Below are 18,356 nucleotides of genomic sequence, written 5' to 3' on the forward strand. Positions count from 1 at the left end.
ATCAAGGATTTGATTATCATTTTTCTTTCAATCAGGTTTGTAATTGGAGGATCGGGACTCGTGAATCTAAGATGGTTAACAGGCATTCCCGGTATTAAGTTGTGGATTTGCCTGCAAATATTTAGAGGTAGCGTGTCTATGAACTTAATTTAACCTTTCCCACTCCTGCAAAGTCAGTTCATGTGAGCTTTCTGGAGTACATGCATCGAAGCTTTTCAGCTGTGCTTGTGCTATCTCGTGCGATCTCGCGATGTCCACGGCTTTATTTAATGTTAGCTCAGACCTGGTATAACAGCAATTTTAACTCTGTTACAAAGTGATCCAAAGTCTTGTTTATACCTCGTGTCATCTCATTAAACTTGTATCTCGCGAATATTGTATTCATCGTAGGCATGACAAACAGCAGCGGGAGCGTGTCTACAGGGAGTGCAGAATTATTAGCCAAGTTGTATTTTTTAGGATTAATTTTAATATGGAACAAACACAGTGCTATCAGTCAATCCAAAATGTTAATAAACCTGAAACCTGAATGTTTCACAACGGAAATGTGAGTGTGAACATCATCAGGGGAATACATATGTGCGCACAATTATTAGGCAACTATTAGTGTGCAGATTTATTATGCAACTAAAGGAAAAATGAAAATTTTCACATCTCACTTGTTTATTTTCATCTGTTATAGTGAGAATAATAAACAAACACCTCAAAATTTACAAATAAACATCTCTGACATTTCAAAAAAAATAAATCAATCAATGAATGACCAATATAGCCACCCTTCTTTCCAATAACAGTCGTAAGCCTTTGCATTCATGGAGTCTGTCAGTTTCTTGATCTGTTGACGATCAGCTTTTTGTGGAGCAGTGACTACAGCCTCTCAGACACTCTTCAGAGAGGTGTATTGTTTTTCTCCCCCGTAAATCTAGCGTTTAAGAAGTGCCCACAAGTTCTCGATAGGGTTTAGGTCAGATGAGGAAGGGGGGCCATGTCATTATTCCTTCATCTTTAAGGCCTTTACTGGCTGGCCACGCTGTGGAGAACTTCGATGCAAGTGATGGAGCATTGGCCTGCATAAAAATCATGGTCTTTTTCCTGTATCACTGTTTGAAGAAAGTGTCTTCGAAAAACTGGCAGTAGGTTTGGGAGTTGATTTTGAGTTCATCTTCAATGCAAAAAGGTCCAACTAGCTCATCTTTAAAAATACCAGCTCATACCAGTACCCCACCTCCAGGTTGGAGTGGAGCTCTGTGCCCATTACTGATCCACAGGTCCATCCATCTGGTCCATCAAGAGTCACTCTCATCTCATCGGTCCATAAAACCTTTGAAAAAATCTGTCTTCAGATATTTCTTGGCCCAGTTTTGACGTTTCAACTTATGTTTCTTGTTCAGTGGTGGTTGGGTTTCAGCCCTCCTTACCTTGGCCATGTCTTTGAGCACTGAACACCTTGTACTTCTGGGCACTCCAGGTAGGTTGCAGCTCTGGAATATGAAAGTACTGGAGGATAATGGGTTCCTGGTAGCTTCACGTTTGATTCTTCTCAAATCTTTAGCAGCTAATTTGCGTCTTTTGTTCTCAACACATTTCTTGCAACCCTGTTGACTATTTGCAACAAAATGTTTGATGGTTCTGTGATCACACACCAATATCTTAGCAATTCCAAAAGTGCTGCATCCCTCTGAAAGACTTTTTACAATTTTTGACTTTTCAGAGTCAGTTAAATCTCTTTTTTGGCCCATTTTGCCTGAGGAAAACTAGCTGCCTAATAATTCTGCACACCTTGATATAGGGTGTTGATCTCCTTAGGCCACACCCTCCCTCATTACACAAATACACATCACCTGACGTGCTTAAATCCAATAAGCATTCAAGTTAATACAGCTTGGAGTTGGAATATACGCATTAAAAATGATGATATGGTCAAAATACTCACTTGCCTAATAATTGTGCACACAGTGTATAAACTTAATTTAAACTTACGGTTTACACCGTGCTTTGTTTCTGCAGTAGCTGCACTTATGAATATTCTTGTATGCGTCACTCGTTTCATATTCTTTTGTTGCCTTCTCAATTGTGTAATGCGTTTTTTGTTCAGCGCTCTTTGGAGCTCCTCCTTGTTCTCTACGTACTACGTTCACAGTCAGTTCACGTAAGCCTCTAGTCCTTCACCCACGAAAATTTACCTTATATGGGCAGGCACTCAATTACGTGGGAGGCATGATGATGCGGGACGCAACTCCACCTCACACAGCGACAGAGCTGCCGGCTATGGCCGTATATATGGTCAAAAGTAGGTTCCAGTTATGACCGTTGCGCGTAGAATTTCAAAATGAAACCTGCTTAACTTTTGTAAGTAAGCTGTAAGGAATGAGCCTGCCAAATTTCAGCCTTCCACCTACACGGGAAGTTGGAGAATTAGTGATGAGTGAGTGAGTGAGTCAGTCAGTGCTTTGCCTTTTATTAGTATCAATTACTATTATTTACAATGTCTAAGCACACACAACCCAGTGCCCCAGCACCAATCACCCTTAAGTCCAGGCCTTTTCCAATTACTTTCTTCAGGTCTGCCTCCACTTCTCTCTTCTGAGCTCTGTCCTTCTTCCACCCGACTCCAGCTATCGAATGGAGGGAGGCAGCCCCTTTTATATCTACCCGGACGTGCTCCAGGTGCCTTCCAATGAGCTCCTGCCGGCACTCCCTGGTGTGGCGGAAGTACTGACTGTGCACCTGGAAGCACTCCGTGTTTCCCTGGTCTTGCCCCCAAGCAGCACTTACGGGTGTGGCAGAAATACTGAGGGCCATTGCTCATCAGGCATCTGGGCGCCCCCTGGCGGTGATCATGGGCCCCTATAGGGTTGAGCTTCCATGCTCCTTTCCCGTGGTCCCCAAAGCAACCAGGGTAGTCACCCCCTTGTGGTCTGGAGGAGGCATATTCCCTCCTCCGGTTCTTCTGGGCATCCCGGCTGCGTACCACCCCCAGCCGCTCGCCACAATGGATATATGGACACATTCAACAATCTTCTTAATTAGAGTAGGAAACAATGACTTAAGTGCTATGCTTTCAGTGTGTACCCCATTTCATCGAATGTTGAATAACATTAGTTTCTTTTTGCGTTTTCATTAACAGTATAAGACTGGGTAGGAAAAATTATAAGCAATAGTAAAAGCACCCAGCATTTGTAAAAAGTGTTATTCACAGATTTATTACTTGATTTTGTATCTCTCATATTTTTATTTTATCATCAAGGAGATATGGGAGTATAAGTTTTTTCCGTGCCACACAAAATAGATATTGTACTTTTTCAAACCCCAGGTGATAGGATTAAAGCTCACTTTCCAAAAAATGTGTGTAATCTTTAATACTTGGACAAGTGATAAATGTACAGCAGGTGCATACTGAAATTAGCAAACATTTTTCAGTTTGGACAAAAATATGTTGCAGACCGGTGGACACCAATAACTGCCAATGTCAAGTAAATTTGGAGAATCTGGCTGATCTATAGGAAGAAAAAACTCTTTTATGATAGCCTTGGACGTGATGTACTAATTGTGGGCTGGTTTGGAGGCAAAGGAAATGAAGGAAGGGTAGTGGGTTAAGGAATATAAAAGAGAAAGTATTGGCATTGACACTTGGAATAGTGTGAGTCTGGTAGGAAACTTCAACAAAGTGGCGGGAATACTGAACAGAAGCAAAGCGGATATGTGCTGTGAACAGGTGATTAGATGTAAAGGTGTGAGAATGCTTGGTGGATATAGTGCAAAGTACAGATTTTTTTCCTGAAAGGAGAACAGTTACTGCAGTGCTGGGCTTGCTGTACTTATGTTAAAATAATGGACTAAGTGGTGAAGATAAGAAAGTGACTGATAATGTTGTAGTTTGTAAGGTGATTGGTAAACAACTGATGAATGTAGTATATTTACTTCACAGCATTGGCAGAAGCAGTATGGAGAAGATGGCTTTTTGGGACACCCTTCATTTTTAAATATCCGTTGCACTGGAGCAGGTTTTAAAACATTTCATATATAATCCAGGAAAGTTCGTCCCAGAATTTAGTAAGACATTAAAGAAAACTCTGCAGTGAGTAGTAATTAACAAAAATAAGTTGTAAAGGAATAAATAGCTGTATAATGCATTTAAGACTGCCAACTCTACCAGTAATCATATTGATTATGAAAGCAAAACAGAAGATAAGGAAGAAGTTGCAGATAACTATTACAGTAAATGTGAAAGATGACGCAAAGAGATTACGGTATGTCAGTATTTGAGTAACGTGAGAATTTTGTGAAGTTTTCACATCTATACAAGTTAATAATGTGTGGGAATTAATAATTTGAAAATTTTAGATTGAGAATTGCTACTTATCCTAAAAAAATAAAATCAAAGAAATACTGAAGACCAATTTACTTTTATCGAAAAGTGATTAAGGAAGAATAAGAGTTTATATACCAACCTTTTGATACTTTTTTTCAACAATCCCTGCATACTGAGGCTATTTCTACAGATTTGAAGCTATCAGTTGGTGCCCAGTACAGTACACACCCAAAATTCGTAGGGGTTACGTTCCAAGAGCACCCGCGAATTATGAAAAGCTGCGAATTTTGGATGTGGTTAAAAAAAATGCCTATTTTTATAGTTTAAACCCTAAATATGTCCCCAAAAGACTTTTAATTTCAAACTTGGCTTAATACATTACATAAAAAAACCTGTATATTGTACTGCTTTGTCTCCTGCAGTGCTAGAATGTAAAATGCCGATGTTACTGCTCTATGTACTGTAATTCATGCCAGGCGCATTTTCATTTCCAGAAACCTGCAGGGCGTTTCGGCGCCATCTTTGGGCTTTAGCCTTTAAACCGCCACATACTCAGGGGTTAATGCATCCCTGGATGCCAAATACTTTTTTGCTGCACTTAAAGTAAACGTCACAATTTACAAGGATAAAGTGAAATTTTAATGGAACACATTTTTTTCATGCAAAGAGCATCACAATTACTGCAACACTGATTATTTTACACACTACTAATGAACTGTAAAAACTACTGGAACAATATGTACAAAGTGAAACTAACGCCATAGATGAAACTCAGTAAATCACTGAGCCAACTGCGCTTGAACTTGCTGCACGCAAGCACACAGAGGTAAGCGCTGATGACTGCATGCTAGTCTAGTGCAGCAGCTCAATCCCAGGGGCAGTGCTGCAGAGTGTCACGCTTGGGTTGCAGAATTGCACAGAAACAAAGGAGATTGTAGAGTCAGGAACTTTATTCAAACATGTCTCTTTCAGAAGTAAATCAAGCTGAGTATGCAGTTAGTTCTCGATTAAAGAATAGACAAACATCATAGGGGAGCACAACAGAAGCAGGACCCCCAACAGGAGCATAGGATGTCTGGGGGAGGAGAGAGAGACCAAGCAATCAGCCAAAATGAAAAGATGTTCAGGGTTTTAAGTATGCATAGCGCAGCACAAGAAGCATATCACGCAACAGAGCAGCCGTAAGTAAGTCCAGCAAGTAAGGGAGCAATGTGAAAGTAGTCTATCAGCATTTTTTAAGAGGGGATTTTTGAGCAACGTCCGTGTCTTCAAGGGTTTTGTTAAGCCTCCCAGCTCACAAGGGGCTGGCAGTTGTCATGAGCTTGTTGCTCAACGAATGTACGGCACTGACTGATCAGCTCCTGCGTGCTTGCAAATGGCACTGGGAAACGACTACAGTATAGCCAGTTGTGGCGGTTTCATGGTTAAGAGGAACAAAACGGAAAACACCAGAACACTAAGCTCTAGATGCATCACAGTCAATTAGCAGCAAGGAGAAATTAATAATGCTGTAGTGGTCCGGTGCCGCCAAGATTCACACCGTTGTGAAGACGATGATTTATTTATTTTTATGGTGGAGATTCCAGGGACTCACCCAGCCTTGACCCGACCTGCACGCATTCAGAAACAGAGACAAAAATAAAGCAAATCAGTAATCAAACAGCAAATAAATAATGTAATGGAAATAAATGAAAACAATGATACCATCCCTGTTCCCCATATGGCGATTACAGATTAAATACAACAAAGCACAAACAAAACACTCACAGTAAATCATGAAAAATGGCAACGGATGAGATGTAATGATGAAAATAGATAGTCCAGAGATCCACACGTTGATTGGGAATGTAAAAGATAGTCCTACCGCTAGTTCCTGAAATGGTGAAGACGGGTTTAGGAGTGCTCCTTTCTTTGCAGGATGGCCATGAATCAACTTAAAGTGCTCATGTACACGGGCAGACGCATGAAACGATCCAAGACAAAATGAATAAGTACAGATAACCCAACAGAAGGCAGACAGACAAGAGCTTGTAACACAATTTACAAAATTTTTTTTTGCTTTTGGTTACCGGCCCCTTTTTTAAAAGCCGTGCTGACATCCTTTGACCCCAACAACCCCAGCACCCTTAGCAGAAGACCAATTGGAGCCATTGCCGGGCCTACTGGAAGTTGCAGTTTCAAATTCTGTTGGCTACTTTCACCATCTGAAGCAACGTTTTCCTCCACAGTCGCTTCCTATTCTCTCTACAGTGCAGTAATGCCATGATAAAAGCCATAAAAATCGTGGAGGATATTTGCGGTTTCCACAATCAATTATTAGATAGGTTCTAAGGAAAAATCCGCGAACTCTGAACCATGACTTTGCGGGGGTCTACTGTATATAAATAAGGTGAACCGGCTGATCTAAAAGACTAGAGTCCAGTAAACTTTATATGCATAGCAATTAAATTAATTGAAACAATTGCAATGTAGAGAAAATGCAGCAACAACAGGTGTAAGTAGTGAACAGTCAGCATTGTTTTAGATAGGGCAATTATGTTTCATAATTATAATGGAATTCTTGGATTAAGCAACAAGTATATACGTAATCAGAGGAGAGCATATGGTTTGGTATGTCTTCATTTTTTGTGATTCACCTAAAATAAATAGGTGCTTAAGGCACCGTGCGTAAATTATTTTAAAATTGATCTAAGTTCAGAAATCAAAGGGTTATTGTGAGAAGAACCTTATCAGAATTAGGTGATATTAAAAGTGCCACCTGTTGGATCAGTGATCAGGCTAAGCTATATGTAACAAGCTGATTTACAAGGACATATTTAAGGTTTGTAAAATGTTAGATTTTATTAAACAATAGGAGATTTTAAATTAAATGTACCATATACCTTATGAGAATGTGTTGGGGTCATAGTGGACTGTTCGTTATTTACAGCCAGGCAGTGCATAGAAGTGATTAAGAAGGCTAATAGGATAGATAGACAGATAGATACTTTATTAATCCCAAGGGGAAATTCACATACTCCAGCAGCAGCATACTGATAAAAAAACAATATTAAATTAAAGACTGATAAAAATTCAGGTATAACGGACAATAACTTTGTATAATGTTAACGTTTATCCCCCGGGTGGAACTGAAGAGTCACATATTGTGGGGGTGGAACAATCTCCTCAGTCTGTCAGTGGATGAGGACAGTGACAGGAGTCTGTCGCTGATGCTGCTCCTCTGTCAGGAAATGATACTGTTCAGTGGATGTAGTGGATTCTCCATGATTGACAAGAGCCTGCTCTGCGCCCATCGCTCTGCCAGGCTTGAGGTGTCCCTCTTCTTTATGCTGCCTCTCCAGCACACCACCGCGTAGAAGAGGGCACTCGCCACAACCATCTGACAGAACATCTGCAGCTTCTTATTGCAGATGCTGAAAGACGCCAGCCTTCGAAGGAAGTATAGTCGGCTCTGTCCTCTCTTGCACAGAGCATCAGTATTGGCAGTCCAGTCCAATTTATCATCCAGCTACACTCCCAGATATTTATAGGTCTGCACCCTCTGTACACAGTCACCTCTGATGATCACGGGATCCATGAGGGGGCCTGGTCCTCCTAAAATCCACCACCAGCTCCTTGGTTTTGCTGGTTTTCAGCTGTAGGTGGTTCTGAGTCACACCATTTAACAAAGTCCTTGATTAGGTTCGTATACTCCTCCTCCTGCCCACTCCTGATGCAGCCTACGATAGCAGTGTCATCAGTGAACTTTTGCAAGTGGCAGGACTCAGAGTTGTATTGGAAGTCCGATGTATATAGGTTGAACAGAACAGGAGAAAGTTCAGTCCCCTGCGGCGCTCCTGTGTTGCTGACCACAATGTCAGACCTGCAGTTCCCGAGATGCACATATTGAGGTCTGTCTGTAAGAGAGTCCACGATCCATGCCACCAGGTATGAATCTACTCCCATGTCTGTCAGCTTGTCCCCAAGGAGCAGAGGTTGGATGGTGTTGAAGGCGCTAGAGAAGTCCAGAAACATACAGTGCATCTGGGATGTATTCACAGCTCATCACTTTTTCCACATTTTGTTATGTTACAGCCTTATTCCAAAATGGATTAAATTAATTTTTTCCTCAGAATTCTACACACAACAACCCATAATGATAACGTGAAAAAAGTTTATTTGAGATTTTTGCAAATTTATTAAAAATAAAAAAATTGAGAAAGCACATGTACATACAGTGGGATGCAAAAGTTTGGACAACTTTGTTAATAGTCATTATTTTCCTGTATAAATCGTTGGTTGTTACGATATAAAATGTCAGTTAAATATATCATATAGGAGACACACACAGTGATATTTGAGAAGTGAAATGAAGTTTATTGGATTTACAGAAAGTGTAAGTATTCACAGCCTTTGCCATGAAGCTCAAAATTGAGCTCAGGTGCATCTTGTTTCCCCTGATCATCCTTGGGATGTTTCTGCAGCTTAATTGGAGTCCACCTGTGGTAAATTCAGTTGATTGGACATGATTTGGAAAGGCACACACCTGTCTATATAAGTTCCCACAGTTGACAGTTCATGTCAGAGCACAAACTAAGCATGAAGTCAAAGGAATTTTCTGTAGACCTCCAAGACAGGATTGTCTCAAGGCACAAATCTGGGGAAGGTTACTGAAAAATTTCTGCTGCTTTGGAAGGTCCCAATGAGCACAGTGGCCTCCATCATCCCTAAGTGCAAGAAGTTCGAAACCACCAGAACTCTTCCTAGAGCTGGCCGGCCTCTAAACTGAGTGATTGGGGGAGAAGGGCCTTAGTCAGGGAGGTGACCAAGAACCTGTAGGCCTGTATGGTAGAGTGGCCAGTCGGAAGCCACTCCTTAGTAAAAGGCACATGGCAGCCCACCTGGAGTTTGCCAAAAGACACCTGAAGACTCTCAGACCATGAGAAACAATATTCTCTGGTCTGATGAGACAAAGATTGAACTCTTTGGTGTGAATGCCAGGCGTCACTTTGGAGGAAACCAGGCACCTCTCATCTCCAGGCCAATACCATCCCTACAGTGAAGCATGGTGGTGGCAGCATCATGCTGTGGGGATGTTTTTCAGCGGCAGGAACTGGGAGACTAGTCAGGATAAAGGGAAAGATGACTGCAGCAATGTACAGAGATATCCTGGATGAAAACCTGCTCCAGAGCACTCTTGACCTCAGATTGGGTGACGGTTCATCTTTAAGCATGACAACAACCCTAAGGACACAGCCATGATATCAAATGAGTGGCTTCAGGACAACTGTGAATGTCCTTGAGTGGCCCAGCCAGAGCCCAGACTTGAATCCGATTGAACATCTCTGGAGAGATCATAAAATGGCTGTGCACCGATGCTTCCCATCCAACCTGATGGAGCTTGAGAGGTGCTGCAAAGAGGAATGGGCGAAACTGGCCAAGGATAGCTGTGCCAAGCTTGTGGCATCATATTCAAAAAGACATTGCTGCCAAAGTCGACAGAGTATTGAGAAAAGGCTGTGAATACTTTTGTACATTATTTTTTTTTTTTTGTTTTTAATAAATTTGCAAAAACCTCAAGTAAACTTTTTTCACGTTGTCATTATGGGGTGTTTGTAGAACTCTGAGGAAAAAAAAATGAATTTAATCCATTTTGGAATAAGGCTATAACATAACAAAATGTGGTATGCGAACTGTATAGGGTCGAGGGTGTGGCAGGCCTGTGGCCTTAGGTGGTGAAGCAGCAGCCGCTCCATGGTCTTCATCACATGTGACGTCAGAGCGACAGGCTGGAAGTCATTCAGCTCACTAGGACTTCATACCTTTGGGACTGGGGTCATGTAAGATGTTTTCCAAAGCCTTAGGACTCTCCCCTGTTCCAGGCTCACGTTGAACATGTGCTGTAGAGGACTCCCCAGCTCCAAGCACAGGCATTCAGCAGTTGTGGCGATACTCCATCTGGACCCACTGGTTTGCTGGCACGAAGTTTCCTCAGCTCTCTGCTTACCTGGGCTGCTGTAATTGTGGGTGCGGATGTCTCTCCTATGTTAGTATCCGCAGAAGGATTGGTGGAGGGTGCGGTACTCAGAGGTGAGAGTGGGTTTGGGTGGTCAAACCTGTTAAAGAAGTTGGATGTTAGGATATATAGTCTGATGCGTGGAATGTAGGTGAATGGAGTTTATACTTACCCTATATAATACACTAGTGAGGTCTCATTTGGATTAATGTGTGCAGTTTTAACCTCTATAATTCAAAACTGACAGCAGTGCTAGACAAGGTCTAGAGAAGAGTGGCTTGGCTTATTCCAGGACTGTGAAGTATGAGTAAATGTTGGAGTTGAGGCTTCTCAGTTTAAGCAATCGGAGATTAAATGGTGACATTATTGAAGTATTTAGAATTGTGAAGGGGATCAGTACTATGCATCCCAGATGTAAAATGTAAAATTAGCTCATCTTCATGAACATGAGAATACAGATGAAAACTTTTTAGGGGAAACTTTGCACAAATTTTGAAAGATTCTTTTGAATACCATAGATAGACATGTGGAATTACTTACCAAATAGTGTGTTTGTGTTTTGGGGATCTTCAAAGCCTGAATTGATGTGACTTTTCAGAAATTAGACAAATGGGATTAATGGGCTTTGTTAGGGTGAATTGCATGTTTTCATAAAAATGTTCTAATTATAGTTGGATTTGTTAAAAGCAGACAATTACTTTCAAGTCTTTGATATCAGTTCTACGAAATATATACCTCCACATTTGTAGTACTTCCTAAGATCTTGCTTTTTCTGTATGCAGAAATGCCTTTCATAGAGCAGAATGGATTTACTTGTTCACAATTTGGGGTTGAAGCCAATGCATTTACATTTTTATTATTATTATTGTTGTTATTATTCTCTAGCCCAGTGACTTCAATTTAAGTAAATAATATATGTTCAGATTATTTTACTAATTAATTAATCTAATTGGTTGCAAACATACATATGTTTGCGATGATAGGAGTCAGAAAGAAACTTCACTTTTGCCTGCTTTGTTAGCAATAAAGAGATAATTCTGCCCTAAATTGTGCTCGTATGTGTCACTTTGTGCACTAGTTACTAGTAACTACTGTTAAAATCAATCACATAGAATATGGTAGCAAAGCAGAAGATATTTTAAGGTTGAGGTGTTACTATCTTTTGTACCCTTACAAAAGAATGATATAACTGTATGTATATGTATATATATGTGTTTAAACTGGTATGGTCCAGTGACAACATCAGCAACTTCAGTCAGTAAGTCTGCTGTGTCCCATAACTAAAAGTTGTGTAATATAAACATCCACTGTAGAGACTAAAGGATTTTTGACCAACTTTCCTAACCATCAATATCTATTGAAGAATTTAAAAAAATCTTGGTTCAATATAGATACTTTAATATACCCAATCTAAAGTAATGCTTTCAAAAGCGTATGTCAGGAGACAGTCCAAGACAGCTTTTTAGAAATGAAACTTTTCAATTGGATAATGAATGGATGTTGAATCTTAATAAAATAAACTCTTCATCAGTTTGTGAGAAATATTTGCTAATCCACGGTGCAACTCAAAATTGCCCATCTCACACATTGTTCTTGTCTATCTAAATATATCTGAGTTGAGGTTCTAGTTGTTAATGATTTCATCAGGCACATACTAAACTGGTTTGCATGTTTTCAGAAGGTCCCCTCCTTAGACCTTATTAAGATATTTTTTTTTATTTGAATTATTCTAATAGATACTAATGCCTAATGAACTATTTATGGTCTTAACCTACACTGCATTTCTAGCATGCCGCCTTCTCTTGCTCATTTGAAAATATCCTAACCCTTCCATTAAAATATAAAGGGGAGAGAATGTCCTACTACACTTAAAATCAAATTTACTTTACAGAGAGCTGTCAAAAAACATGCATTTAATAAATAATTTTCAGTCTTTTCTCTGTGAATGGATGAGGAGTATAAGAAGCAGTTTATTCATTGTAAAGTAAACCTAAGCTTTAAAAAAAAAAAAAAAAAAACTTAAAAAAAGATGATTTTGTGAAAGTTTAATTTGACATTACCCTTTTTTTTTTCTTTCTAGGACTCTATATCCTGATCTTGTAGAGCAGCTGAAAGAGCTCAGAAAACATCTTGTAGAAAGCACCAATGAAATGGCACCACTCAAAGTTTGGCAGCTGCAAGGTATGTTTAGGGTTTATATTAGGAAACTAGAAGTATAGCAAAATGTAATAAAACACAGAAAATGCATTATTTAAATTTCTTTCTTTTACTCCTTCCCATTTCATTGAAGTTGCCATATTCTGTTATTTAAATTCTGGTTCTCCCCAAGCTACAGTACCTCAGTTTTCCCAAGCAGCATCTCCTATCAAGTAATCCCTGCTCTGCAAAACATGAACTTTGTTTCTTAACACTAGAATTGCCAAAGCCTACGAAAAAACTTGTAATTCCGACCCACCTTAAATCCCTTCGCACCTCTCCGTCAGTGTCTTTTGTCTTGTTAATGTATCAGTCAGCACAGGCAGCCTGCTATACCATCCAACAACCCAACTCCCCCCACTACAGAAAGGTCAAAGTTCTCCCAGCTCAAGCCATGATTATTTTGGAGTGAAGTGCTGGAGTTTTAGAGGGTAAATAATATATTGTTATTTGGTACACATGAATTTCATGTGTGTTTTGTGTCTACAACAATCTATGTAAACACATTGTTAAAACAGAAATATTTTTCATGTTTTAGTAATAAATGACAGACTGTATAATGTGTGAAGCCTGAAGTCCAAATATCAAATAAATGCTTTCACAAAAGGTGCAATAGCCAGCTTCCGTGGTGCAGCTGTATGAACTGCTGACTTGTAATCAAAAGGCTGCCGGTTTGATTCTGGCTGGCTCGCAAATTTACCGTTTTGAGTAGTGAGCTGCTCTTATTGTTAATATTATACAATAATACATATATTTCATTTGTTTCTGTAACAGCCGGTGTAAATTTATAATACTGTGTGTTTTTGTTTTTTTCAATTTTGTTCTCTCAGTCACGATCACGATAAATGCCCAAACCACCACCCCTATCTGACATTTTTTATTTGAAATTGGGAATAACTGTAGTTGTGAGTGGTGTTTTGAGACAATGGAACTGGAAATCATCTGATCTGGAGGGATAAAAGCTAAAACACACATGCTGGTGTATTATGCCTTCCTGGTATCTCATTGTCACTTGAAATTTTTTTATTCAGTTTTATTCAGAGTGTTCCTGCTCACGCTGAATTAGTATGCACCTTATGGTCCATGATGTCAAAGCTGCACTGACAAAAAAACAGAGACATAGGCATATATATTTGGAAATATTAACTTTATGACCTGTATAGTACATTTCGGAAAATATTGTGGCACTGATGCAACGTTATTCATATTCATTCGCATACCTTCTTGCAGTTGTAATCAGTGATCAAGTTTTTATTTCCCCCCGATCTTGCCCAGTCTTCACATTTTGGTGCATGGTGGTGTTTCTTTTGTACCGCAAGACATGCAGACGAAAGAATAGTACAGAGATGTCAGTTTAATGCTATATGCAATCATCAAATTCAAATGTTAACAGTTCCTACACACCAAAGGACCGTCCTTCCTACATTTACGACATGTGTACCTGTTGCAATGTACACACTTCTTTCTATGCTGTGGTTCCTGTTATATTGAAGGGACACCTGACACTGGCTGAGGTTGCTTTCCCGGGGGAAGCGGCGGTCTTGGAACAGAAGCTTGTCGATGTTGCATCCTCCTTTTCTTTTTCCATCACCTTTTTTTTGTAAGAAGAAACGACGAAGTTCCTCTGCAAGGTGAGCAAAGAACACTGTTCTTTTCTCAGTGGACCCGTGCATGCCTTGTACAGTACATGTACGTTCATCGCCGCCATGTTGTAGCACACAGCAACCGGCAACCTGCATATTCCTGCTCACAATGAATAAGCTCACGTGTTCTGGTCCATGATGTCAGCTCACCACCAGGGAAAAAAAGAAAGATACAAACAAATGTGACATTTTGAAGAAATCATTTTATGACCTGAATAGTATCAATCAGAAAACATCATCACATTAATGCAATATTATTTGAAAACAAACAACGTCAGATCGTGTGTAAGTTTATGGTACTTTTTTCAATTGTATTCTCTATCATGCTCATGCTCTCCCTCTCCCCCTCCTGATCTGACCCTAACTTTCAGTATCAGCATCTGATCTGACTCTGTTTGTTTTCAAATAACCACCATGCACCAAAATGTGGAGACTGGGCAAGATCAGGGGAAAATCGTGATTGTGACTGAGAGAATAAAAGTGAAAAAAAAACTGCTACCTTTTACAAATACCATACATTTACACCAGCTGTTACAGATTCGAATCAAATGTATGTTTTTATCTCTTATATATATTTCTCTTCTGGTTCATCCTGCTTCCTCTTCAAAACCAGTCCCCCCACACGGCATTTCTCGATTCCTATTGGTTCATCCTGCTTCCTCTTTAAAACTGGTCCCCCCCACACACAGACCACACGGCATTTCTCGATTCCTATTCCTCCTTTTCCAAACCCTTCCTGTGGACGAAGACTTCAGACTAGACAGCAGGTGTGTTTATAAAGCAGTTTTATTTTGCAGAGTCACAGTGAGAAGAGTTTCAGAAAAACAGACAATCAATATATATGACAGTGTCCGGGCTCTTCTGTTGGGTGGGGCAAGTTTTTATACCCCTAGAATGCGTGATTTAATATCATTATGAAATGCAACAGTCAATACGTTTATTATACACAATCCTGGAGCCCCTTCAACGCCCCTTGTGCAAGTTGATTTCTTGGCCCCTTTTGTTATGGCGTTCAGATGTAAGCTAAGGGAAAATGTGATAAGGCAGACTCATGTGTGGAATGCTTAGACTTTGAATCCTTTGGACAAATGTTTTTCTGTTTTGCTCAGCAAAGCATGCTTTTACATCAGACATGAATTAGTACAAGGGAACGAAGAGAACATTAATTTTCCTCATTCCCCACGCTGACTGCAGCCTCCCATACATCCCCACACCACTTTTCTCGATTCCTATTCCTCCTTCGGACTAACGCATTCCCTGTTCCTCTCTCATGACCCCATTGGTGTCATGTCACCGCCCTATATCTAGCTTGACCACGTGACCTTTCACTTCGGCCATGTGTGCACCTGGGAGTCTTTTCTGTAGCCTGCTACAGGAAGGTACTCTCTCGACAATTGGCATTGGTTTTGCTCCTTGCTATTTTCGTTATACTGTGACAGTTGTTTCCTAAGCCTTTGTTATAAAATGAACGACAGTATCTTCTCTGTCGACGGGTTTTTGTACAACATCATCTCTATTCCGGAATCCGAAAACTGCCTGTTCCTATCAGTGGGTTATTTCTTGACACAAACTGACTCGCCTTCTCCATGACTATCAAGTCCCAAGGACAAAAGTTTGCAAAGATTTGCGTTAATCTACAACAATCAGTCTTCAGCCACGGTCAGTTGTACGTGGCTTTTTCTAGGGTTAGATCTTTCGACTCATTATCTGTTGTCTCCAGCAAAACACCTATTCACAACTGCATCTTTCAAGAAGTATTTCTTTCTTCTTCCATCCATCCATCCATCCATTTTCTAACCCGCTGAATCCAAAGACAGGGTCACGGGGGGTCTGCTGGAGCCAATCCCAGCCAACACAGGGCACAAGGCAGGAACCAATCCTGGGCAGGGTGCCAACCCACCGCAGGACACACACAAACACACCCACACACCAAGCACACACTAGGGCCAATTTAGAAATTTCTTTCTTCTTGATTTCTGAATTCCTTTCTCACTGTTTTCCGTTCCTATTACGGGCATTGGCTAGTTGTATAATATTAACAATAAGAGCAGCTCACTCCTCAAAACGGTAAATTTTCAAGGCAGCCAGTATCGAACCGGAGGCCTTTTGATTACAAGTCAGCAGTTCTTACTGCTGCACCATGGAGGCTTGCGTATTATACTTGCATGTTTTGTGAAAGTGTTTGTTTGATATTTGGACTTCAGGCTTCACGCATTATATGCTTCATGTCTACATTTTCTCATTCATTACTAAAACATGAAAAACGTTTCTGTTTTAACAATGTGTTTACATAGATTGTTGTAAACACTGAACACACATGAAATGCATGTGTTCCAAATAATATTTACCCTCTGAAATTCCTGCACTTCACCCCAAGATAATGAAGGATTGAGCTGGGAGAAATTTTTGCCCTTTCTGCAACGGGGGGTTGGGGGGGTTGCGGGGTCGTGGGCGAGGGGGATGTGGTATAGCAGGCTGCTTGTTTTGACCGACACATTTACAAGACCAAAGATGCTGATGGAGAGGTGTAAAGGGATTTAAGATGGGCTGGAATTACAAGTTTTTTCATAGGCTTTCATAACTCTAGTGTTAATTAAACTTAGCAAGAGCATTTTCTGATTATCATGATAATTTGTTAGCTTTAATATCTAGATCTCGTTTTCTGGTTTATTCACAATACTTTTTGCTCCAACTTTAATATCCTGTATCCTGCAGCTGTAATTTAATTCAACCTTTTTTAACTAAGTCTTGGTTTGTCTCCAAAATGGTTACTAATTAATTAGAGAAAATACCTTTCCAGGACTGAGATCTGTTTTCATGTTTCCAAATAAGTCCTTGTACACGGGGTTCTTAGAATGATGAAGATTTTGATCACCTCCTGCTGGGCTGTATTTTGTTCAACTATGTTTAGCAATTTGGATGCTAATTATAAGTTATGCACAGTTTAGTATATTAAATAATTGACCGGTGGTAATAGCATTATTCACCATGTTTGTCATATTTTAGAAATAATTAAATGGTTTAGTGAATTCTCAATAGAGTTAAGGGTAGGGATGTACACTTCTAAAGTTTAATTTGTAAACAAAATAAATAATGTTTTCAGGTTATTTTCCAAAGAGTAATTCAATTTGAAATCATCATGCAACTATTTCCCTCTGTAAAGTATAAAGACTAACTAAAGCCTAACTACCTCATCTGTAACACTACTTGGTTGAAAGTGTGTTGATCGGTGAAATCGCCAAAGTGTATTTTGCATGGAATTTTCTAGGTTTGTCAGTGACCTTGCTCAACCAAGTGTTTTCCTGAAAACTCAGCAGTACTGCCGGCTTATGCAAACTTTTTTTTTTTCCCCAGCACCCTATGATGCTTTAAAAGGCCAGCATAACATCATAGAGCTGTAGCAGCTAATTGTGGATGGGACCACCCCCTATCCAATTATACAATGTTGATTCTTTGCTCATCAATGTATCTGCCCATACTCTTAACACAGGATGAAATTTTGCACAATGTGCATCAAATTTCTGATGTAGCAGCAAATCTCTCAGTATTAGACGGACACAGCCAGTATCCATTTTATATGAGGAAAGGCGACCATGCAAGATGGCACATTGTGAAAGGAGCGACCCAAGAATGATTGCAGCTCACTTGCAGTGATTTCACAGACACAGCACACATGAAAAGTATACAAATACAAGAATAAACACTTTTCTTTGCATGTGTATGCATCTGCCATTAAATCATGTACGTAATTCAACACCTGCAATTGTATGTGCATGTAATTCAATATATGCATTTCATTTCAATATAGGCAGCCATGCCACATGATGATCTACCTGAAATACAAGCATGTTTGGGCCCAGCCAGTACTTGGATGGGAGACCAACCAGGAGAAACGTGGGTTTCTGTTGGAAGAGGTATTGTTGAGGCCATTAGGGGCACTTACCCTGTGGTCTGAATGTGGATACCAACATCCCAGTGCAGTATAGGGAGACCATGCTGTAAAAATGGTACCATCCTTTGAATGATCTGTAAAACCGAGATCCTGATTCTGTGGTCCTAAAACTTCTCTGGGCATCCTTCGTAAAGAGTATGGTGTTTCTGTTATTCTGGCCCGCTAATAGTCCCCAGTGTCTGATTGGCTAACTATCTCTCGCCTCTTCACCACCTAACAACTAGTGTGTGGTGAGTGTACTAGGTTAGAAATGGCTGC

General features: G+C 40.1%; 1 protein-coding gene across 2 annotated transcripts in view; it reads left to right on the forward strand.

The window, feature by feature from the left end:
• Positions 1-18,356, forward strand: part of uggt1 (UDP-glucose glycoprotein glucosyltransferase 1) — a 237,291-nt gene that overhangs the window by 57,273 nt on the left and 161,662 nt on the right. For both annotated transcript variants that reach the window (XM_039760741.1, XM_039760749.1), the window contains exon 9: positions 12,388-12,488. In XM_039760741.1, coding sequence (XP_039616675.1) covers positions 12,388-12,488 — 101 coding nt within the window. The remainder of the gene's footprint in view (positions 1-12,387; positions 12,489-18,356) is intronic.

The sequence above is a fragment of the Polypterus senegalus genome, chromosome 1 (assembly GCF_016835505.1).
Source record: "Polypterus senegalus isolate Bchr_013 chromosome 1, ASM1683550v1, whole genome shotgun sequence".
NCBI classification, from domain to species: Eukaryota; Metazoa; Chordata; class Cladistia; order Polypteriformes; family Polypteridae; genus Polypterus; species Polypterus senegalus.